This window comes from Cavia porcellus, unplaced genomic scaffold (genome assembly GCF_034190915.1).
Source record: "Cavia porcellus strain 051 isolate PalLab524CR breed Dunkin Hartley unplaced genomic scaffold, mCavPor4.1 scaffold_9, whole genome shotgun sequence".
NCBI lineage: Eukaryota > Metazoa > Chordata > Mammalia > Rodentia > Caviidae > Cavia > Cavia porcellus.
Window position 1 is genome coordinate 5588618 of NW_026947492.1, and position 23710 is coordinate 5612327.

At 45.2% G+C, this 23710-nt stretch overlaps 1 protein-coding gene across 14 annotated transcripts in view; it reads left to right on the plus strand.

Moving 5' to 3' along the window:
• The window catches only part of Ncam1 (neural cell adhesion molecule 1), a 287828-nt gene that overhangs the window by 213842 nt on the left and 50276 nt on the right, over positions 1 to 23710 (plus strand). For 13 of the 14 annotated variants that reach the window (XM_013155502.3, XM_063255765.1, XM_063255770.1 and 10 more), the window contains exons 2-8: positions 10210 to 10284; positions 11914 to 12132; positions 13165 to 13308; positions 13713 to 13850; positions 14915 to 15032; positions 15470 to 15639; positions 21826 to 21968. In XM_013155502.3, coding sequence (XP_013010956.1) covers positions 10210 to 10284; positions 11914 to 12132; positions 13165 to 13308; positions 13713 to 13850; positions 14915 to 15032; positions 15470 to 15639; positions 21826 to 21968 — 1007 coding nt within the window. The remainder of the gene's footprint in view (positions 1 to 10209; positions 10285 to 11913; positions 12133 to 13164; positions 13309 to 13712; positions 13851 to 14914; positions 15033 to 15469; positions 15640 to 21825; positions 21969 to 23710) is intronic. The other variant, XM_063255767.1, reaches the window with a different exon arrangement.

The following is a 23710-nucleotide window of genomic DNA, read 5'->3' on the forward strand; positions in this document are numbered from 1 at the left end:
ACTGATGGCCTGAGTTTTTTTAAAAGAAGTCAGTTTTGCCAGGTGTCTGTGACTGGACATCATTTTAAATATTCTAGGACTTAAGTTCCAAAGGACTCACTGCCCAGGGAGATAGGATGAGTATTACGGGATATGTGTGTGTGTTCATGTGTGTGTGTGCGTGTGTGCGTGTGTGCGTGTGTGTGTGTGTGTGTGTGTGTGTGTGTGTGCGTGTTGCCTGTTGCGGTCTGTATATGTGTTTGTGCCTATGCATGTGAGCACTGTGTCTGTGTGGTTCGTTGGCCGTTTCCTTATTCAGACGTCATCTGGGGTCACCGGGCCAGGGTTACAGTGAGCACTGAACATTCCTACTGCCAGGGAAGAGTTTGGCCTTCTGAAGATGGGCAGCAGTTTCCACAAACTTCCCTGTATCTGTCGGTAGGTTTTTCCTGTCATTTAGATAGCAACGCTATGGACCCATGAGTAAGAAAGTTACTTGATTTCAGGTTGCTCATAACTAGAGTTTGTCACATTGAGGTGGAAGTTAAGAGGCATTGTGTCTGTGAAATTTCTCCTAAAAGAAGATTCCGCCACCATCAGATGAGTTTGATTTACAGCTGTTTCTCATGGGTGAGCCTCCTTATTTGTCCCTGACCTTTGAATTGGCTCCTGGGATCCCACTCAGATTTTTGTCCTTGATCATCAAAGCGCATTATGACATGGTGCCACAGGGGCCTGTCTTTAATGTTCCCACTTTGATTCCACGGGCTGGGATTCAAAGGCTCTCCTTCCTATTGCGTAAAGCGCAGTGAGTTTGTCAAGGACAGTTTGGTATGGAGTGAGGGAGAGAAGGAGTCTTAAATGAATAATGAAAGAATTTAGTGATGGTTGATTAAATAAAAACTCTCCTATAAAGGAAAAAACTGAATAGATGTAAAACATTGTACTATGCTCAATTTTTATGATTTATTAGTGGTTCTTTAGGGTTCTAACATTATACTGGCCAGAAAGCAAGAAGTATAATTAGCAGTTAGGGAGATCCCAGCGATAAACATAATGCATTTGTTTGTGGTTCCGTCACCTCCTTGATTTTACCCTGTGGACATTTTCCCCAGCATTCCCGACAAACTCTACCAAACCTTTGATTAGTACAAGTCGGAAAAGACAGAGCAACCTCAAGTGCAGCCAGAGGCTCTTGGTGTTATTAGACACAGAAATTGTAAGATAAAAGCACCAAGAATGAAGACTGGGTGTCAGAAATCAGCCTTTTGGTTGAAGAAAGGCTGTAGGGCTTTTCTGAGTCCCTGAAATCACACTTTGTGCAGGCAGAACGAGGCGTTAAGTGCAGCCAAAGGACTTTTAACAGAATCGGAAAGTAATGTTACGGGTAATTTTGTGGATGGGAGGATCATGATGTTGGCAGATGTAATACCACAGTCTCGCAGAATGGGGATTTATTTCACGTACACCAGCCCAGTCGGTAACTGACCTCCGCCTCTGCCCTCTCCACTCCCCCCCTCGGGGTGTAAGTACCTGAGAAGCCATGGTAACAGGGATGGAGCGCTCCAGCTGTGGCTCTGATCACCAGTAGAGTGCTGTGGGTGCTGCGGACCGCTTTCTTATCGGTTCCCTAACTCAAGAAAGCAGCACGATTTATTCCCAGAACGGTGGACATACTATTTCAAGAATTATTAATTAAATGGTTGGGGTTTCTTCTGCTCTACTCCTTCAAAATTTTGTTTAACTTAGCTCTCTGTGCTAACCAACAGGTCAGGTACCATCCATTGGGTTTCAGGGTGGGGAAGAGGCTTGAGATCAAACTGTCCGCACAGTAGAAGAGAGTACGATTCCCAATAGGGATCCTTTATCATGCATTTGCCACAGATGAGTGGGTTCTTCAGGAGGATGGGGAGCACAGAGCAACTCCGTGAATAACCCATTAGAGGGACGTGCTATGTGGGGGTGGGGATGGGCTGGTCACAATTTACATGTCACCAAAGAATGATTTTATTGTCTACCTTCTAAAGTAGGAAGGCAAGGCTTATCCAAAACCCCAATTAGAGAATCAAGAGTAACTTATAGATGGGGAAATCCAAGAGTGCTAAGACGTGGCAGTCATAGGACAGGGCTGAAGGGAGACGGAGCTGTGACGGGAAACATAGGATGTCCTGCCCCAGGGAGAGGAGAGCTGGGAGCAGGAATTTCGGGAACCTCAGTGTCCAGCAGTATATCCTCTGGTCTGGTTGATAGTTTTTCTCTACTTGTGTCCTGTCTATCAATGTATCCAGCGGGAAAACGACCCTTTTATCATCAAAAGTGACTTTGAGATTGACTCTGTACAAATAAAAGCAAAAACTATTGGAGCCAGGTTTGCTTTAGTTCAAATCTTGGCTCTATCACACTCCAGCTTTGTGACCTTGGTCCAGTTACTTTAGCCATTTTGTGGCTGAGTTTCTTCATTTGTCAGATAAGCAATAACAGTACCTGTCTCTTAGAATTATTGTAAAGATTAAATGAATTAGATGTTTAGTTCAGCAACTGCCACATCATTTATGTCTTTGAGAGTGCGGGGTTTTTCGCTCAACGGAAACCAGATTTAACAATTCTCTGCACTGGCTGTGTGAGAGATTGTAAGTTTTGTATCTCAATAGCCCAGATGTGCTTAAAGCTATCAACACATAAGGACATTTTTGAAAGACATGGGCCATATCCAAAATTCTCAGGATGAAGTTGCGTGCTAGCATTCTCTAAGTCTCTATTTTCTGAGCATAAAGAATACAGCATCTGCAAACAACAGCTGGACAAATATTGAAAGATATAATTCCAGCTTCTTGCCATGTTAGCAGAAGCTGCTGAGAGGGAGGGAGACAATTCTCCCCGTATCAATACTTTTTTGTCTGAAAGAAAAGAACTGCAGTGAGTCATTCTGTCAAGGCAAGTCTTCAGTGGAGCTACCTAAGATGGCATTGTCAGCGGCATCCCGGATGCAGTCAGATAGCGTGCAGCCGTTTACCAAGCAGCCCTGGCTTATCAGGGCCGATTGATGCGTTGAACTATGTTTATCTGGAGAACCTATATAACTTCCAAACATCAGTTTATGTCCTTAAGCTACATCTCAGTGATTCAACTTCAGGCAAAGAGCTAGCCCACCATCAGGGTCTTCCTGGAAAAAAGAATAGCAAAGGTGACCTTAAAAGGGAACAAGGAGCCTGATCTTTGGTTAAAAAAGTGTACTTGGTGCTTTACTGTAAGCAGTGCTGAGAGCTTGCTGCGGGTCTTGAAAGCACACACCACTCATCAAGCTCGATTGTCTGAGCTTGATAGAGTGATTCTGTCCTCTTGATGACGCTTGCTTTTTTGGAATGGAGGTGAGAGTAGGACAAATGCAAAAAGAAAGCAGAACTCACTACTGAAGACAGAGGAAGAAAACGAAACTGAGAGGCAAGAAGCAACCCCAGGTCGGGGCTCGACAGTAACACCAACTCCAGGCTCCAAACTGTGCTCAAGACCTAGATTTCAACCTCTAGTGTTCTTGGGGGTGGAATGAAGGATCCAGAAGTGCATCGGTCAGGTCCTTTCCAGTCGCAGCCTTCTCTGTCACTCAATGGCAGGGCGTGATGTAGCAGAAGACAGAGAAGCCACATTGTCAACAGACCAGCTTGAAGCCTCTTGGCACCACTCACATGGTCAGCTGTGTGCCTCCCAGAGCAAGGGCACCCTGCCTTCTCTGCTGGTGGACCACAGGAGACTAAATAAGTGCCCACTGGGGAAAAAAGTTCAGTCTTGGCCATTCTGAGGCTCCAAGGAGGCACTTCTGACTTTGTGTTCCCTTGGCAAAAACAAAATCAGCAAAATCTTGAATGTTTCTTCATCCTTTGTGAAGAAGTCTTAAAACAAATAAGCAGGCTCTGTGCTGAGAGGATGACCCTCCCAGAAGCAGCCTGGCAAGGCCTAGGGGCCAGTGTTACCTCCAGCTGTCCCTGCCTCTCCCCATCCAGGCCAACCCAACACTTTGCACATGCTAGACCAGCACGCCATCACTGAACCTCACCCCAATCCTTATTTTTTAAATCATTTTTTAAAGACGGGATTTCACTGTATAATTCAGGCTGACTTTGGACTCACTGTGTAGCCCAGGCTGGCCTTGAACTTGCTCTGACTCCCCCTGTGCTAACCTGTTGAGAACTGGGATTATGGGTATGTGTCACTACGCCTAACAGATTCTCAGATTTCCTACAGCTAAGATTCCACTTGGCCTGGCTAAAGGATTGGAAGCCCTAAATATGACATCTAGATGGTTTTCCTGCTCTAGGCAATGAAGTTGTATCCAGTGATGATTAGAATTTGGTCTGCCGTGTGGATGGCATTAGGCAGAATGGGAAGCCAAAATCTGTAGAACATTTATCTTAGAGTCCCTTTAAGACTGCATCTAGCTTTGCAGTCAGAGTTTGAAACTTAAACAGTTTATCTCAGTTTCTTCCTCTGTATAGTTGCTGTCAACAGTGCAGCAAGCCAGAGTTGTAGTCCTCACGTGTCAAGTGTGGGGGAGACCCCTCTGTGTTCTCTAATAGCTGCTTCTTCTTTCTGTCCACAGTATCAACCTGACAAGTTGTACCATTCTATAAATGTATGTATGCAAATTTGTGTAAACTCTCAGCAGACATATATGTACCTACACACCAGTATAAATACACACACACACACACATAAACCTTATAGATTTTGGGTAAGTTAAATCCAGAATTTTCTACTATCTCACGCCTACTGTTAAAAACATTATTGGGGATTCTGTTGGTTGGAGGAATGTGTGTGTGTTCAAAGTGCCATCAGTACTGTCATTTAAAAAAAAATCTTTGACCTTACATTTGACACTACATGTATTACCTTTTTATCATTTAATATCCCTTCTGGTCATTATATTCATTGACATGTGGGCAGTACAGGTAGTGAGATTCACCTGACAATTCAGTAACCATGTATCAGAAATGGAATTTGGACCCGCGTCTCTTGCTTGACTCTAGATCCTGAATTCTTAACCGCGGTCTTCTCAAGACCACTTAACTGTTGTGATGGTCCAACACAAGAGGGCATTGCTGGTGTGCAAAGCCATTACACCAGTAGTGGTGAAAATTCCCTTTAATCTCTCCAAGCCCTAAAATTCCTCCAACAGCAGTGATGAGAGGAGGTACCCAATGTGAATATGGCTTCAGAATTCTCCAGCACTCTGTATAATATATCAGTCATTATCACACAGGCTATCAGTTTAAAATACAGAGAACAGAAACGCCAAGATGAAGTGATGTGTGTATGGTGCTACTGTTCCCATTAGTTTGAATTCATTACTTTCTGTCAGCAAATCTCTGACCTACAGTAAAATGTCTTAAATCACTGTAGGGTAGAATCGAGCCGCTGGGTCACAGATGGACTCATTCCTTTGGAAAGGGTTGTTACTCTACTTTAGAGTTAAAAATACACAACCAGGTTAAGCACTTCTATGCTTTGCATACATTAATTCATTTATTCTTCCCAAAGCACTGCTTTGCAAGGGAGGCACTGAGGTTCAATAACCTGACAAGATCACACAGCTGATGCACCGTGAGGCTGAGATTCAAAACGAACCATCTGGGCCTGGAGTGCTGTATCTGAATCCTATTTGATTCTGTTCTTGAGCCTGGTAGGCCGAGCAGTGAGGAAGCCTTTTATTTTCCCCCTAGGGCTTTGCTAATCATGACAGGAAAGAGTTCCAGGTAAGAGTGGGGGGTAGCTTGGTTCCTATCCCACTCTGCACAGCTGGGTTCCCACAGGTGTGATAAAATAAAAGCGAGTCTAGCGTTCAGTTCTACTTTGAAAAAGAAAAAGACAACTCTCTGCTCAAGTGGTTGTGTAACACAAGTAGCCAAAATAAACGTAAAGCTGTAATTTGATGCTTATTCAAAAGTCCATTGCCATAGGATCTAGAGGATTCCTTATCTCACGAGGAGTCACTGAACAGGCCAGTCCGTCTGGCCCAGTTTACCCATGGCTTGCACTGGTGAGCAGGGCACTTCCCAGGTGTGGCTATATCTGCTCATCTGCTGTTCGTCTTCCTGCAAGGCCAGTGTCTTCATAACCTCTTAATGTGAATGTGTTTCCAGTGAGCGGTGCAAGAGGCCTCAGTTCCCTTAATGCTGTCAGCTCCAAAGGCATTAGAATCTGAAAAGAAGCCAGTAAAATTAAACTGCTGCAAGAAGTGCTGATTTAAGTTAAATCTATGCACTCCTTTTGGAAATCAGAATAATTCTTCTCCACTGCTTTGCCTTAACAAGAGCCCCACCTCTTCGGATAAGTACCTTGACATCCTTTATGAAGTACAATTTTAATTCACTTTTCTTCAGCAACTAAGACTTTATAGCCTACGTCTGCTAGTGAGTTGGGAGTTATAAAACTTCTGTCTACACCTGAAGCTGTGTGCTGAAAAAAGCCGGCCTTTCTTTCAGAACATTCATCAATTAAAAAAAACATTTAAATTGAAAACATGTTTTAAAACCTATCAGTCTCCCACAGGGTTATTTTTTAAAGTGATACAGGGAGAAAAAGAGCATCCCGTTCTCAAAGGACAGAGTCTTTCCTGTCTGTTCATAAAGGTTAGGATAATGTTGAAGAAAAGGCTGGAGCTTTACACTCCATTCGGCCTGGGTTTGAATCTTGCCCATTACTAAGGTCTTGAGCCTCGTCTGTTAAGGGGATTTACACTGCTGTCACTGTCTGTGGGCAAAGAGACCGGTTACATTTAGCCGCGTGAGTAAAGGTGTAGCCACTTGATTTGGAGACCTTTATGTGCGAATACTCGACTGTTTCTGCCCCGTGATTTGGAAAAAGAGCAAATGGTAACCAGTAGTTACTGTAAACCCATTTAGAGGCTGGGAAAAGGCTGGTAGGATACAGGCGTGTGGGGGAAAGAGCTGGATAGATGATTTTCATTCTTGGCTTTGTTGCTCATTAACTGAGTAAAACTCAGCAAGTAATTTCGTTTCTCTGAGGCTTGTTTTCCCTTCATGCAAAATGAAAACAGTGCTATCAGCTTTCCTAGCTCTCAGAACTGTTGTTAAGTCAGATGCAACGATGAGATTGTTTTGTAAACCACAGAGCGAACTGGCTGCAGTACAGGTGGCTTGCGGGTAGGGCCTGATTGCAGGGCCTGGATGATGTCCACTCTACCCCTGGGACAGACCCAGGTCCAAACACCCGGGTCTCGAAGTGTGCATCTTTGGATACAACTAAGATGACTGCGTTTCTGCAGAGACTGTTGATGGAAAGCAAGACATGAGATATGTACTTTATTTGGGAGAAATGTTTTCATAAGTTTTTAAAGGCCTGTATTTTGCATAGCTCGGCAGTTTCAGTTACATGAGCAACTAGAGAAAGATAAAACTTGAGGTAGGCGTTATTATGAGGAACCATCGAAGTGGTACTACAGAAATAAAAGCAGGAAGCCAGACATGGAGGGATGTTTTCAGTTTGGAACAGGATTTCCACCAACCACTATTAAGGCTTAACATTTTAAGGTTTAACATTTTCAGAAGAATAATTAGCCATTGTACGATAGTTAAAACATCCAGGCACTGATTTGCAGGCCACTTGGGCCTCCTCTGGCCCAACCTTGTCTAGTGTTTTGAGGAAGGAATCCCTATCTTTTCCATGTGTGTGAAAGGCCAGGAGTCTCTGGGGAAGACCTCTTCTTTCCCAAACTTGTGTGGTGATAAATGTGCATTGGGATCCGGTTCAGCTGGGAATTCCTTTGAAATTCCCATTTCTCTTGTGCCCACCGTGAAGAGATAGGTCCTGGCCACACTTGAGTATGAAAACTCCTGAGCCTGGCTGTGCCTTGAGAGTCCTGTTCTTCTTGAAAAAGAATTTTACCAAAAAAAAAAAAAAAAAAAAAAAAAGAAGGCTGCGTTTTTCACTCGGGATAAGAATATCCCTCCCAAAGCAGTGAGGGCTCTACCAGAGTAACAGGATCCATATGTTGAAACTGGCAACTAATGTTCAGCATATGGGCAGTGAACTTTCCAGGCAGAAACACGCCTCTGATTCCCAAAAGAATGTCCTGGAAACTCCAGAAAAGACCCTTACTCAGGTGAGAGATGGTGCAGGCACCGCCTGGGCTTCATAGGCCCTTCGTTCCTGGGGGGTTTGAGCCCCACAGGGGTGTGCGGCTCCTCTGTGAAGCCCCAGGCTCCTCCAACACAGCACAGGGCCTCCCTGACTCTGGGTTTGCTCTGCTGCCTAAGGAATAGTCGTGCTGAAGGCTGCTGCACAGATTGTTTCACTGAACAGGGACATCCCACCTCCGACAGAGCCAGTACCGCACTGCTCGAGCACCCTTAACTGGAGCCAGCAGGCCTCGGCTGTAACTAGAAATGTCTGTAGGAAGGTTGGCTTGTGCCCCTGCATCTGCAAAGTAAGGAGGTAATAGGTGAGATCTCTGGGAGCTTGCAGGGTAGAACTGAGGGGCACCAGAATCCATCTGGAGGGGAAGGATGGGGAGAGCGGCACATCCCATCTCCCTGGCACCTGGGGAGATGGCACAGCTGGTATTCCAGTGCAGCCCTGGTGCCACAGCTAAGAACTCAGTGCTGAGCCCAAGTGACTTGTCAGCGGCCGAGTAAAGACAGGACTCTTGTTCCAGCCCAGTGTTTGGAAGAGTCTGAGCTCCCCTCTTTCTCCCACTCGGAGAGCCCAGTGACCTCCTCCAGACTCCACCCTGTGCCCGTTTCTTACCCCTACCCTCACCACTGCCCTTTTCGGTTTCTGGCATCAGGGCACTATCCATTTCTCTCTCTCTCTCTCTCTCTCTCTCTCCAGCTTCTGTGGGGGCTTCTGTGACCTGCTTTGCCTGTTGTAGGATGGTTAGGAAGGCTGCACCCCCAGCAGTCTGGTGCCCCCGGTGCACTGCCTTCTCAGCCCAAGCGTGCCCTTTAATCTCTGTATTCTGCTGAGCACAACTGTGGTCTCTTCATCAAATGCACACAAACTCAGAGCGGCAGCACGGCCCAGCCTGCAAGCCGGTCACCATGGCAACCAGCTTTCCTTCCATTCTGCTGTGAAAAGAAAATGGCTGATGGAAGGGAGGGCTCACTGAGTCTCTGTGACCCAGCCTGGTTCGCCCAGGCCCCTCCTTCCTCTTGGCTTTGAGGCGCTCCATGCATGGAACCAAATACCTTAGCCTTCGGCTTTCACATCTGCTTTCCTTAAGAGGAGCAGAGACAGAAGGAGGTTGAATTCAAATGAATAAAGCATTTTTTTCCTATCCTAAAACTGTATTGTCAGGAAGGAGGAACAGTTATCTGCTTGGAGCAGATAAGCGAGGAGCAGACTGAAGACAAGAATCGGTGAGATCAGGTGCAGTGTGTTTTCTTGTCCGTGCACCAGGACGAGTGAACATATGGTTACTCAAATAAACATTCAGAGAAAGCAGCCAGGAATATGGGGTTCCACAGGGCACAGACTCTGGTTTCAGGAGAATATCTGACTAATTGGGATGGTGATTTTTGATGTTCTTTCTTGTTACGTAAATAGGCATGTCTGTCCCATTATCATGAGGTGAAGCAAAAACTTGACTGCATCCTCCACTTCAAAATCAGTTTGAATGTTCGTGCTGAATCCTTCTCCACGTGATAAAGCTCGGTGGTATGGAGGAATTCACAGGAGACTCTTGGGCATAGATCTGAAGTGACTTCCTGATTTGAACAAAATTAAGGGAATACGTCAGAGTGACCACCCAAAGGGACTGTTTGGGCTGTTTCTGTGAATCCAGAGTGTGGCTATTTGGAACAGAACCACAAACCTTTTCAAGAATCAGAGATGCTTAGCTTAGAGGTCACCCCGAAAGTTCCAACCTGAATGGGCTGTGCCATGTCTATACTGGTTATGGCATAAGATACTTTGGTGGATGCTGGACATGGCAGCACACGCCTGTAATCCCAGCACTTGGAAGGCTGAGGCAGGAGGATCTCTGAGCTTGAGGCCAGCCTAAGCTACAAAGTGAGCTCAAGGCTAGCCTGAACTGCAAAGTGAGACTCCGTCTCCAAAAGACAAAAATAAATACTTTGGTGATGACTAGTTCTCAAAATCCAAACAACCTCCACCTTTGATTCTTCTTTAAAGTGAGCTGGGCATCCTGGTTTGAATAAAAGCAGTGGGTTTCATCTCAGACCTTTGAATGCATCTTTGAATTGGACTCTTTTTCAGTTTCTCTGCAGGTGGATATTGTTCCCAGCCAAGGAGAAATCAGCGTTGGAGAGTCCAAATTCTTCTTATGCCAAGGCAAGTCCCTTTGTCCCACTGCCTCAAAAGTCCATCAGGCAGAGCAGAGAGAGGCCATGAGTACAAAGTGACAGCTTCTAGAATTCTGGGCATTGCTGTACTCCAAGGCCAGTAGTGTGACCATTCAGGGCAGCTCTCAGACCCTCTTCCTTGGTCTCCGATCTGCCCTATGTAGTGACATGTGCCACCTACACTTCTGCCTCACCATGAAAGGAGTGTTTTTTTAGGAAAATCGTCACAACTGCAGGCAGTGTATCATCTCAGGTCTCCTGCACTGTCTACACCCACGGGTCAGTAAAATGCACTGGGAAATAGTGTGGCTTAGAAATAGTGCTTTGGTGGACCACTTTAAAGTTCATTTCTTAGAATCTCCTAGACCTAGAAAATCTAAAATTGTCTGGACGAAAAGTGAATGGTGGGATCTCTCTGGTTGTAAGGACCTGGATTTTCCAGGTCTGGCATGAAAGTAAATATCCCACGGCCCCTGACAGGTCTCTAGGATAAGTCAGACCTGGCATCTATGTTGTCCATTTAGGAAAATACTCCATTTTCACAGCTGCAATTATTATTAGGAGATGTCCTGGGAAAGAAGAGACATCCGATTAGGTCTTCAGTTCCCTGTGTGATAGGACTAGGATTCACAACATGGCAGAACCTGGAAAGAGCTGAGCTGGGTGTAAACCGTGACATTATCAAGCAGCTTTTGGCAGAGAAGGGCCTTTAAGCGCTATCATGATTTGCATCAGAGGAGGTGGCTGTGGCCAATGGCTGCGTTAGCTCCAGCTTTGGCTTCATTACAGCGATTTCAATGATCTGGAGATACAGCCGTGGAGCCTGCATCACATCTTGCAAATAGCGATATTTATTGAAAACATGACGGGTGCTGAAAGGAAGTCTGCTTCATTTCCATACTGAGCATCTGCACAGAGCTGGGTGTTACGGGCCGGGAAGGATGCTGTGTGGAGGCAGGGTGGGATCTCAGAGCCCTCCACCCTGCTGCAGCCCAAGGACTACACAGCAGCAGCAGAAGCCTGCCCCGCCTAGGTGCCCAGGAGAAGGAGGCATGGGTGGTGCTGGCTACCTTCTTTGCAGTTTGTAGTGAGATGAATTTGTTTGTTGGAGACAGCTGTGCAGAGTGGAAGTCCTGGCAGTTTAGGCAGGTAGAGGCTGAGCTCAAAGTGGTTAGAATCTGCATTCCTAGACTAGCCGTGCCTTTTGTCTCCAGCTCAAGAGATCATTATCCACCTCCACTAAAATAAGCTGGTCTGGGCACTGACCCACTAGGTCATTGAGTAGAGATCCTAAAACACACTAATTGCCTTTATGTCCCGTTCTCTGAAGCGTGTTGAGTTCCTAGCTCAGTTACCAGCACACAGTGGGTCCTTAACAAATTTCTCTCGCTAAGGGAAATGAGCTCAAGTGGTTGAGTTCTTTGCAAATACTCTAGAAGATATTATGTACGTAATAATTAAACACAGGCCAGAGGGCGGCTGTGTAACATCCTAATGTAGATGGTTCAGCCTCAGTTGACTGGTTGTTCAGTAGTGCTTACTGAGTAGCTTCTGTCACTCTGTAAGGGACTTTGTCTTTTCACTTTCAGTGGTCTGAAAGTAATCTCTTCATCTTTAGTAGCAGGAGATGCCAAAGACAAGGACATCTCCTGGTTCTCCCCCAACGGAGAAAAGCTCAGCCCAAACCAGCAGCGAATTTCAGTGGTGTGGAACGACGACTCCTCCTCCACACTCACAATCTACAATGCTGACATCGATGATGCTGGCATTTACAAGTGTGTGGTCACTGGCGAAGACGGCAGTGAGTCGGAGGCCACCGTCAACGTGAAGATCTTCCGTAAGTGACTCTCTCTGCTTATTCTCTGTCCTCTCCTTGATCAGCCAGACACACAGGTGGGTAGTAGAAAAGGTGAGGTGGCATTCAAGGGGTTAGTGGGGTTCTGTGGCTTGCTTTTTCTCTCCCTCTCAAGTGTTCTGACCTCACTCAGAGTTCTAGTGTAGAGCTCTCAGATGGTCTTTGGCCAAGACAGAATGCGCAGTCTTGATTCCTACCCGGTCCCAGCTCTTCCCAGCTGGCCTTCATTCTTTAAATTCAAAATACCCAGTTTCCAGAGGGCTGCTAGGAGTCCTTCTTTACCTTCCCCAAGTGCTGACGGACAGGTGCAGAATGCAAGCTTCTTATGTTACTTCCCCCACTGGTAATGGAATCCAAACACCTTGTGGGATGGGAATGATTATTTGAACACTGTGTGACATTCACAGCAGGTAGTTCTATTTCTGCTGAAATCCCACGTGGAGGTGGCATCTCATTACCTTATTATTTTCTGTCTGGTCTGTTCTGTTGGCCGCAGTCATGGTGGGTGACAGCTAATGGAACAGTATTGATTGCCACAGTATGTATTGCCACTATGCATGCTCTCCTTCTGTTCTTCAGAATTCTCTGCTGTAGGAAAGGTGGGGTGGACTTTGGGTAGGGACAGAGTGAGCGAACAAGAAAGGACAATGACTTCTAGCATTGTTAGAAGGCAGGCAGAAAAGGCACGTGCCTGTAGGTTGTGCCCCATTCACATCACTGCACATGACAAGGGACCATTGGAGAAGAAACTCCCTTTCCTATACTGACTCTTTTTGGCACAAAGTGTGATGAATTTGGCATTCAGTGTTGCGGAACACTGATGACATATTTCAGTGCTTGTCCTATTTCACCTGGTGTCTTTGACTAAGTGTTCAGGGGTATCCCCCTTATACAACTGTATATGTAGATGGAGGTTTACCTACAACTCAGGTCCAGGCAGCACGGCTCTAGCAAAAAGTGATCTTGTGGGGGAAACTTGCTGTTTGCCTCATGCTTCTCCTGCTCCTTTTCCAGAAAAGCTCATGTTCAAGAATGCACCAACCCCGCAGGAGTTCAAGGAGGGGGAAGATGCCGTGATTGTATGTGACGTGGTCAGCTCTCTCCCCCCAACCATCATCTGGAAGCACAAAGGACGCGATGTCATCCTGAAAAAAGATGGTGAGGACCACATTTCTTGGTCAGTGCCTTTCCCCAGGAGCTATCAAGTTCCCTAGGTTTCCACCTCTCCCAGTCCCCGAAGCACTCCAGTCCCAAGTCCGAATTCAGATTCAGGTACCCAGAATCCACATGCAGTTTCCAGCTCCTAAGCGGAGATGCGTGTATATATTCGTATATTCGATTAAGACACCTTATCTTCTCTCCAAAACAAAAGAGAGATTTCCGGTGGACTGTGCTCTTGGCTATATTTCAGAGCCAGGGACAGACACATTTTCCTATTGCACGCAAAAGCTTCACCCCATAAGGCTAAAATTAGGAAAGAGGAAAGAGGCTCAGCTACATGCCTGCAGACTCCAGAGTTCTCTGACTGACCCTTGGATGAAACTGCCTCTTGTCTCTTCTAGTCCGATTCATAGTCCTGTCCAACAACTACCTGCAGATCCGAGGCATCAAGAAAACAGATGAGGGCACTTACCGCTGTGAGGGCAGAATCCTGGCACGGGGGGAGATCAACTTCAAGGATATTCAGGTTGTTGTGAATGGTGAGGAGATCTGTTCTTCCTGTTCTCTCCTTTGCTACAGCCTCGAGTGCCCCGTCATTTTCTTTAACTTCTTTGGTCTAGATAACAAACTCTGTCTTGATTTGTACCTACATTGCAGCCGAACCCTCTCCCCATCATAACCTTTGGACAGATTTTTCTTATTGTGTTTTTCCATTTTTAATATGCTTGGTTTTCAGGTCTTTCCTCAACTCTGAGGGTTTTTAGTGCAGTTATTAAATGTCCTTCATTATCTTGAAGCCCTAGAAATGTTCACCATCCCTACTAATAAGTTTTTACTCATCCTCATTGTCCTGGATGTTGGTTCAATATGCAGGGAAAATATTACAATCAATTCAGGTCTCAGAATAGTCAGAATCATGATCCATACCCTTATTAATCTTAATTTGCGGTGTCAAATAAACACCCATAGAATCGATCTGACATTTACAAGATGTTTACAGGAAATTTTAATTCAGTACTTAGAAAATAAGTAAATGATGTTTGAATTGTTTTGGTTGTTGGTATGTATTTTGCCAAACTCTTTTCCCTTTCATTCCTTTGGTAAAAACAGTTTGTGCACAAGGTTGTTTACGATGATTCCACAGAAATGTCATTCTGATGAGCTGGCCCATTTCAAAATGGTATTAAGCTTAAACCATCAGGCATAATAATCTCCAGATTTCTCCAGTATTGAGAGCCCCCTTTCACCATCAAGTTTGACCAACACTGCTAATTATTTAGTGCATATTAATTGAGAAGATATATCATGACAAATAGCTACTACAAATTGACTACCATTTTAACATGAATAAAATGTAACACTGTGGCTTCTAAACTCTTGAAAAACAATAATGCATGTTTATGGGAAAATTGTTTCTGCAGCTTACATTAATTATTTACTGCACAAATGAGTTTAGGTCCATTCCACCATCTCTCCAGCCATCCATGAGCCATGACCCCTCCATGAAATTCCCTGACATGGGGGCCTTCGAAGTGTCTCTTCTCCAGGTTGTTGTACTCTTCCAGGTTTTCACAGTGACTCTTGACATCTCTGTTTCCTTCAGTGCCACCCACTGTCCAGGCCAGGCAGAGCATTGTGAATGCCACCGCCAACCTGGGCCAGTCTGTCACCCTGGTGTGCGATGCAGAAGGCTTCCCAGAACCCACCATGAGCTGGACAAAGTAAGAAACTGGTTGGTGCCTTGTATCATGGGCTAGAGAAGAAGGGGACATCTAAGGGCTTTCTCCACACTGGCATTTCAGTGGCGTGGCTATGAGCTTCTTGCAACTATCAACTCCATGTGAAGAATGAATTCTTTTCTCTAAGGTTCCTTTGCCTTATGCATTGGATTATTCTTTCATTTTCAGTCTTGTGGTAACAGGTCCAGAAGATGTGACCTGGGGGACCTAAACCTTGTGAGTGCAGTTTACAGCCTGGACAGAGTCAGAGGAGTGGGTAGAGAAATTAAAGGTATATGCAGAAGTACAACTTGGTGTCTTCCCTTGTTGTGAAGACTAAGCATTCCATTGGCTCAGTCTGCGTTTTGTAGAAATCGATTACAACTAAGCATTTCAACTCTGGGATCAAAATCAGTCTTTTGTATTTCTGCACCCTGCAGAGATGGAGAACCAATCGAGAATGAGGAAGACGATGAGAAATACATCTTCAGCGATGACAGTTCTGAGCTGACCATCAGGAAAGTGGACAAGAATGACGAGGCCGAGTATGTCTGCATTGCTGAGAACAAGGCTGGCGAGCAGGACGCCTCCATCCACCTCAAGGTCTTTGGTAAGGGCAGCATGGGTCCTGTTACCCTACACACTGAGTCCATCAGACGGACTGTCCACTCTGCCTGGAATACATCCCAAAGCAACCATTTCTTACCAGCTCCACCGTGTAATCCCCAATCCAAACCACCTCCAGCTCACCTCCCCGATGAACGTTTCCTAGTTGGTCTCCCTACCCCCTCCGCCCGTGGTCCTCTTCAGTGCCTTCTATTCCCATAGCTAGAATGCTCCAAAGCCCACCACTTCTACAAAATCATGTTGCAACCAGAGTAAAATCCAGGCCTCCTGCCATGGCCCAAAGATGTGCTGGCTGCTGCCTCTCTCTCCAGGCCCATCTTCCCTTCCCTTTGGTCCACGCTGGACACTCTCCAACCATACACACTTCTCTGGGTTCCTTGAACACACCAGGCTTGTTCCCTGTCTCGGGGACATTGCCCTTAATGATCTTTTGCTTAGAATATCGATCCTTGAGGTCGGCTCTGAGCTGCCTTCTTATTGGCATTCAGGCATCAACACTAGCTCTCCGGCACGCATCCTGCCTTTACTGCCCTGGATGCCACAGCTCCCCACCATCATTCTTAACCCCACCCCACCTCTGTGAACCCCTTCAGTATTCTTCCTGTGTCTTCTTCCTGCTCTTACCAGGACTTGAATTAATTGCATTAACATACATGCTTGGGGGATTATTTCCTGGGTTCACTACCAGGTAGATTTCAGGGTGTCAGAATCCTGGCTCACACACTGCTTTCTTCCTGGCACCTCGAACAGCACCAGACTCATAAAAGGGCCTTGGTAAACATCAGTGACTGACCAACTGGCTGCCACAACTTTTTGGCTTCCTGCTGTGTGAAACTGTCATAGTCATGAAGAGTCCCTGCATCACCACGCACTGTGTCATCATAACCTCAGCCAGCTAAACTTCCATTCATTGCCAAATTGAAGTCATTTTGACCTGACCCTAAAAAAAGAATTTGTTGCAGAGAACTGTTTACCCTCATGACTCTCAACTCTCTCTCTGCTTATCTGTTTGAAAACCACAGATAAGCTGGCGCACTTGCGATGGGACAGTTGATGTACAGATGTCTGAGGGCAGCTCTGGGCACGCCCCTCCCAGATAGTCAGACTGTGCACCTGGGAACCATCCGTGGGACCCTCTCTTTTAGCCTGATCAGGACTGTGTGGAAACATGCATTTGAAAATCAAGTGTGTGTATGCAAATGGCCCTGCTAATCACAGCTGAATCTTATTTATTCCTGATGACAACTGGATTCAGAAATAGGCTATTAGTTTGAGACTGGGTGTACTTGAGAATGAAAGCTAAACTTCATTAGAAACCTCCTTGGTAGACTTCACACTAATCTCCCCCAATCACTCTGGGTAAGTTCTTCCATATTGTAGAAAAGGACAGATTAATTCAGTGATTCTTTTCTTCCATTTAATAAATATTTATCACTAGTGATACAGGACAGAGGTGCTACAGAGATGAGTAGATATTTTTAAATCTCTCTTTTTTGGTATTTTTATTAGTACATGTTTGCAGTAAGAAATATATTCACCGTGGAGAGTTGGTACACATGATTCACATCTTAACCCTTTCTACTTCCCCTTCATCTTTCTATGTGTAACTCTCCTGCATCCCTAGATGCCCTTTTACCCTGAGAAGCAGAAGAATATAAACCTGTATCTAAGAATTCTAATAATAGTAGATGATATCAGTCAAGGACATTTAGGAGCCTACTGTGGACCCAGGCACTGCTAAGCTAACAAAGATGAGTAATGTGGACTCTGACCTCAGCAGAGGCTCACAGACTAGAGTAAATGCCCACTACAGAAATTTTAAATGACAACTCTGCACAGTGACTTCATGGTAACTGTTTACAGTGTTTTGTAAGAAGAGACCTCTGTCCCGGGTGACATAGGTTAGACAAGTCACGAAAACAATGTGCGGTTTTGTAAGTAGGGATTAAAGATGAGGAGAGACTGGACAGGTGTTTCAGGCAGGAGGCGCACAGGGCAGAGGTAGGAAGAGCACCTGCAGTGTTGCATGTGAGCTGCGTGTGCACAGGACAACCTGTTTGGCTCACAGATTTGTCCCCAACACCTGGGACAGGAGACATTAGCATCTGAATACTGTAAATGAAGGACTGGCCTTTGTCCCTTGTGAATCAAACTGTAACTCACACAGCAAGGAGACTGTGTTATCATCACTTGCTCTAAGACATTCTTTAAGGCATTAACCCCATACGGTATAATAATACAAACTGGCGCTTACACTGTGCCAAGCATTGTACAGTAGTATCTGTAAATCAGCTGTTTTAATCTTCATCACAATCCTATAGATTTAATTATGATCCCCATTTTACTAATGAGTGCAGAAATTAGGTGCCTCTCCCAAGAAGCCAGGATTCACACTGAGGCAGTTGGCTTCCGAGTCCATTCCCTGAGCTCACAGTGGGGATTACCATCCTGGTGGGCTGCATCTTTCACACACCGTATCTGAGCTGCTAGGCAGTAGCTGGGGACGTAGGAACCAGTGCACCGTCAGTTTGCTAGCATGCTCCTTGTAGCCTCCCTGTGCAGCATCCTCGGCTCTAAGGTGGCTGCGTCAGGCAGGAAGAGCAGGAGGTGAGGAACGTGTGGGCCCAGCGTAGAGTGACCAGAACAGTGAAGGTCTGCAGTCTGCAGAATGAACAGGGAGAGCAGGACGGGAAGCGGGCGACACAGGACTTGCCCTCCCGTCCTCCATCTTCAGTGCAGACAGCCTTCTGCATCACGCACAGGCACGTGTGCTCACACAGCACTGGAGCAGTGTACACGCAGAGCAACCAGAGGAGAAGTAGCTGGACTCCTGGTGAGCGGGTAAGGGAATTGGAGATTTGTATGGACTGCGCTGAATCCAGAGTGAGAATCCCCTGTCGCATTCCCAGGAGAGTTCCTCCAACCCTTTGACATAACTTGCCTTGCAAACCTTCTTTCCATGATCTTTTTTCCTCCTTTCTCTTCTCTTTCCCTCCCCTGCTGGTGGCGGAGACTGAAATAGGGCCACGCCTTGAGATGAGGGGAGGCCAGCTGTGGAGCGTCTTTGGGGACAAGTAGGCAGGTTCCTGAACATCAGCAGAATCTAGTGTGTTGGAAGAGGAAAGAGACCCCCGTAGTTTAGAGAGTAAGGAAACCTCGCCACCCTTGAGGCTTCAGGAGGGGATGGCAATCAGTATGTAAAAGACATAATGAGGGGCTACAGCAATCCTGCCTAGTGCCAGCAATCTTTCCTAAGGACTCATTGTAGCATGTATTGCCCTAGTTACCAGCTAGAAAGCTCCTTCACTAAGTAATTGCATTGTACTTCCCTTTAAAATTGGCAGTGAATTTCCATTGCTCATCTCCCCATGGGCCTTTCTGAAGTATTTTTGTCTCTACAGATTATTACGCTCGTGCTAATTCTCTTGAGATCTCATACTGCCATGGGCTGAGGAAAGATTGCCGGTGGGTGGAAGCCTAGCTTAGCTGGCCCCTTGGAGTAAAGCAACCCTTGCTGGTGACACAGAGGATCAGCCAGCCCCGGAGGAAGATGGACTTGGTCATGTCTTCCACTAGTCAACTTCTCTGTTCAGTCAAACAGGGGGCCCCTCCCTCTCCTTGTGCCGGGTCACCAGTTCCTGGACAAGGCTGGCTCTTGGTGGCAGACTGCAGAGCAGTGGACATGCTTGGAAACTGGCCGGGTGGCAGTATGTGCAGAAGTTCTAGATAAGAAATGCAGTGAGAAGTTTGGAGGCACAGCAGCTCATGAAGCAGGTGAACAACAGAGAGAACAGAAGCCAAGGGCCCACAGCAGAGGCCACTAAAGACGGAGCAAGAACCCATTAGAAGATAAATCCGAGGAGAGACCTCTCGGTGCTGGAATGCAGGGGGAGGAAACCTTGTGTACACAGCGGGACCCTGCACCTGCCTCTGCTTGTCCCCGTGTCCCAGCATAATTATTTAGAGCACACTCATCTTTCTCTAGCGATATTCTACACTAGATCCTAGCCAAAAGGTTAGTTAATGTGAACGATAATGGTGGTTCTGGAGTGAGAAAGATTAAGTCATCAGTGAGAAGCCTGCCTTTTTCCAAAAGCACAAAATTAGCCGTTGTTAATAATGTTTTTGGTCATAGTTCACCTTTTCCTAAGGACTTGTACAGTGCACCCTTTATAGCCATCTGGGAAATGGAGCCACTAAGTCCAAATGTTAAGAGGTCACCTGACCCTTGTCTCTCCTCAGTTTACCATTTGCTGCCAGAGGAAGTGCTTTGGGTCAGGAAAGGGTCAGCAAACACCGTCTGCATCTCAAAATTTAAGTTTCAAGTGGTCAGAAATTCAAGCATTCTGCGATTGTCTCCAGATCTCAAACAACTGTTCAGCTTAGTGAAGAGCTGTATTTTGTTTCATTGTTACTGTTACCTTTTATCCTGTGATTTTGAGAACACAGATTCAACTTTTATTCTTATCTTTTTTTTTTCTTGTACCAGGGATTGAACTCATGACCACGCGCTTGCCAGGCAGGCGCTTATGCCGCTGAGCTAAATCCCCAGCCCTTTTTACTGTTATCTACCTCTCTATTTTTTATATTTATTTTACATTATCTTTATTTTATTTTGCCTTCAAATTTCCTATTCAACAGGATTCAGCACTTCCTCCATCCAATACAAGTTATAACCTGAAAAGCTGCATGTATCAAGTTAGATATAAAGCCTTCCTCTAGGAAAACTGCATCCACATGGATTCGCCAACTCAGACTTGGGCTCCCTTGGCCACAGTGGGTCGGGTTGTGTGTATGTGCCCACCATGAAAAAAGAATTCCCTGAGTGGGCTGTTAGTGCTGTTAAGTTTAGGAAAATATTTAAAATATGTAGGTGATTTCAGATAGAAGCAGATATATGCTGTCAAAAATATAACACTATCATTTTTTTCTTTTTATTACAACAGCATCAAAGACCTCGACAGGGAAGCTGCATGTACAGGAAGTAGTTGATTAGCTTACTGGAGGCTAGCATATGAATTTGCATGTAAAGGAAATACAGTTATTTCAAAAATTATCCATGCTTCTGGGTTTTGTTGTTGGTATCTCTCCAACCTGGCCTTTTTTCCCCTCTATTAGTGAAATAAGTTACATTTGTGCAATGTTATCCTTTCTAAGGAAGCTTCAGCAGTTTCAGAGTATAATTGTTTTAAATTGGGAAAATTCAATTTTCTCTAATGTTTAACACTCAACTCAGCTTTGGAACGCTTGTGTTTCTTGCATTACCCAAAACATTTGGAAAATGAACTCATCTCAACTCCTCTTCTTCCCATTCTCGGCCCACCCCGGACCCCCCATCCAGTGAGTCGCCTGATTTCCTCGCTTGAGTTAATGCTAACACTGTATCTCTAGCCATTAAGGATGTGAACCGTTTGGGCTCCTGTGTTATTTCTTCTTCCCATCCCCATTTGCCCTCTCTCATTTGCACATTCCCTGACCTCTCTTTCCTCTTCCCACTTATTTCAAAGGTGCCCTTTGCTGTGTTCCCTCCAAAACTACCATCCAGGCTAATCCACCATCAGTGTTAGTCCACATCTGGGTCATTGCCAGAGTTTCCAAATTCATCTCCCTACCTCAAGGTTTTTTCCATTGTGAATTATCTTACATGTTTCCTAGACTGACCTTCTTAAAATACACCTGGTTACTCTGCTGCTCTGATTAAACACCATCCGTCCATGGGCCTCCGTCAGCCAATGATAAAATTCCCACCATGCTACGCTGCTGTCTTCCTGACCTTCTTTACACGACATTGCTTCTTTGCTTTTATTAGCTAAGAATGATTCTGTCCCCACCAGAGTTGCATTTGCTGAAACTTTGATGACCTTGCCCCAAAGCTCCCTCCTTGAGAAGGCTCAGACCAAGGCAGCACACTCCCTCTGTGCCGTGCCTCTCACATCCTTTGCCCTTACACTCTTACTCTGTAGATATGTTTTTGCTACTGTGGTTTCTGGATTACTTAGGCCTATTTCACTGAAACTCCTTAGGATCAATCCTGGGTCTCCTGCAACACCTAAATTAGGGCCTTGCACTTAAGGAATAGATAACCTTTGCTGAATGGGTATACGGCATCACCTAAACCCAGAAAGCTAAACAGTAATCAGATAAACTCAAAAGTGTTCTATCTTTTCAGCAAAACCCAAAATCACATATGTAGAAAACCAGACTGCCATGGAGCTGGAGGAGCAAGTGACTCTGACCTGTGAAGCCTCGGGAGACCCCATTCCCTCCATTACCTGGAGAACTGCCACCCGGAACATCAGCAGTGAAGAAAAGGTACAACTTCGCCCAAGAGTTTCTGGGCTGTGGAATGCAGGCTCCAAGCACGATCAATCTGCCCCATCCCAGTTCTCTGTGAGCCAGAAGGGAGGATGTGGTCAGCGGGGGCTGCGGCCGGGTCCTGCAGCCTCTCTCCCTCAGCCTGGCCGAATGTGACCTGCTCAAGAGCAGGCACAATTCCTGTGTAAATTGGCAGTAGTGGGCACGGTAAGATGTTCTGGGACGGAGGTGATAGTGATTTCTCACCCGGGGTTGTAATGCTGAGAGGAACAAGAAGAGAGACCCGGGGCAGGAAGAGATGCTATCATGGCCTCAGGAGCACTCGGGGAAATGTCTTCCAGAAACAGCGGAGATCCAAACGAGCCTAGGAATTCTTTTCCTCACCTTTCCTATACTCATGCTGTGTTTGCACTATAAGCACAAAAGCTTGGTTGCCTTTGTGTCTGCCTGTATTTCTGATCCCATTTGAATTTCATTTTGTTCTAAAGGCAAAAATAATTAGCAGTTTCTAAATGATGATGGTGACACCTGGGTTTTGCAGTGTGTTCATGGAGGGTCTCAGAATATTGTAGTAACCTTACAGACAAATTAAAGTGACTGGAAAGATTTATCTTTAAAGCATGTAGATTTGTAGGCCACCAGAAAGCTGTCGTTATTGCTGACAGGGCATAAAAATTGAGCTAACCACCTCCCCCATCATGCGGTCCTTTGTACTAAGACAGCCAAAAACAAGAAAAGTAAAAATGTTTTGTTTTAAAACAACTTTAAACCCTCTCATGGCACTTCTCCAATCTCATCTCGTATATCCTATGTAATGGGTTTCATTTAGTTAGCCAAAGTGTTGTTACCTATTCTTGAGTAATGGCCTTAGCTTTAAAGAACATTTATAATGGATTGCTTATTGACCAAAATGTCAGAAATAATAGAACTTCACTCTTCTGCCTGCTTAAAGGAAATCCCTAGAAAGGATAATAAACTCAATAAAGCCAAAAAAGGACAGTGTGAAATAATACCAGAGCTAAATTTGGAATTTGAATTTGAGGAATGGATTTGTTTTCCACTAATAGAAAACAAAGCTAAATCAAAAGGAACACACACTGCTGGTCCAGATAACTTTTTTTTTTGCAAATTTTACACTCAGATTTGAATTGCGCTTCACAAAATCTCTAATTGAGGAACTGCTAAATATTTTTGAAACACATATGCTGTTTGATATGCAAAAATCGGCTAGATTAATAAATGTGTTTATTTGGATACTTTCTTTATCAACATGGAAAATAAGCCCTCAGCTAAGACTTCACTCCCATTGTGTTATGTGGATTGGATGTACATTTCAGGGCTTAATCCTCTGGCCACTGCTTAGCAGGTCGGTCTACATTAGTCTTGAAAGTAGCTTTGTTCGGAGTGACCCAGTGTATATCTCTGACCTACAGTGAAGGACAGAAATATCTATCTCAGATGAGTGCTGCTTTTAAATTTTCTTTTCTAGGAATAGCTTAACAGCCAAACTAGACCAGACAGATTATTAAGATTTGTGCTTGCTTCAGATTCTTTAATAGGCTGATATTTCTGGCCTGTACCTATGATTTCATTTTCTAGAATGAGAATAAATAGCCAGAAAGTAATATATACTCATACTTGGTAAATAAAGAGACTAAAGGTGTCCAAAAAGGCCATCTTACAGCTAGAAGGGACTGATTTTTCATATAATTCAGTTTTCAGTGTACATCATCTGTTTT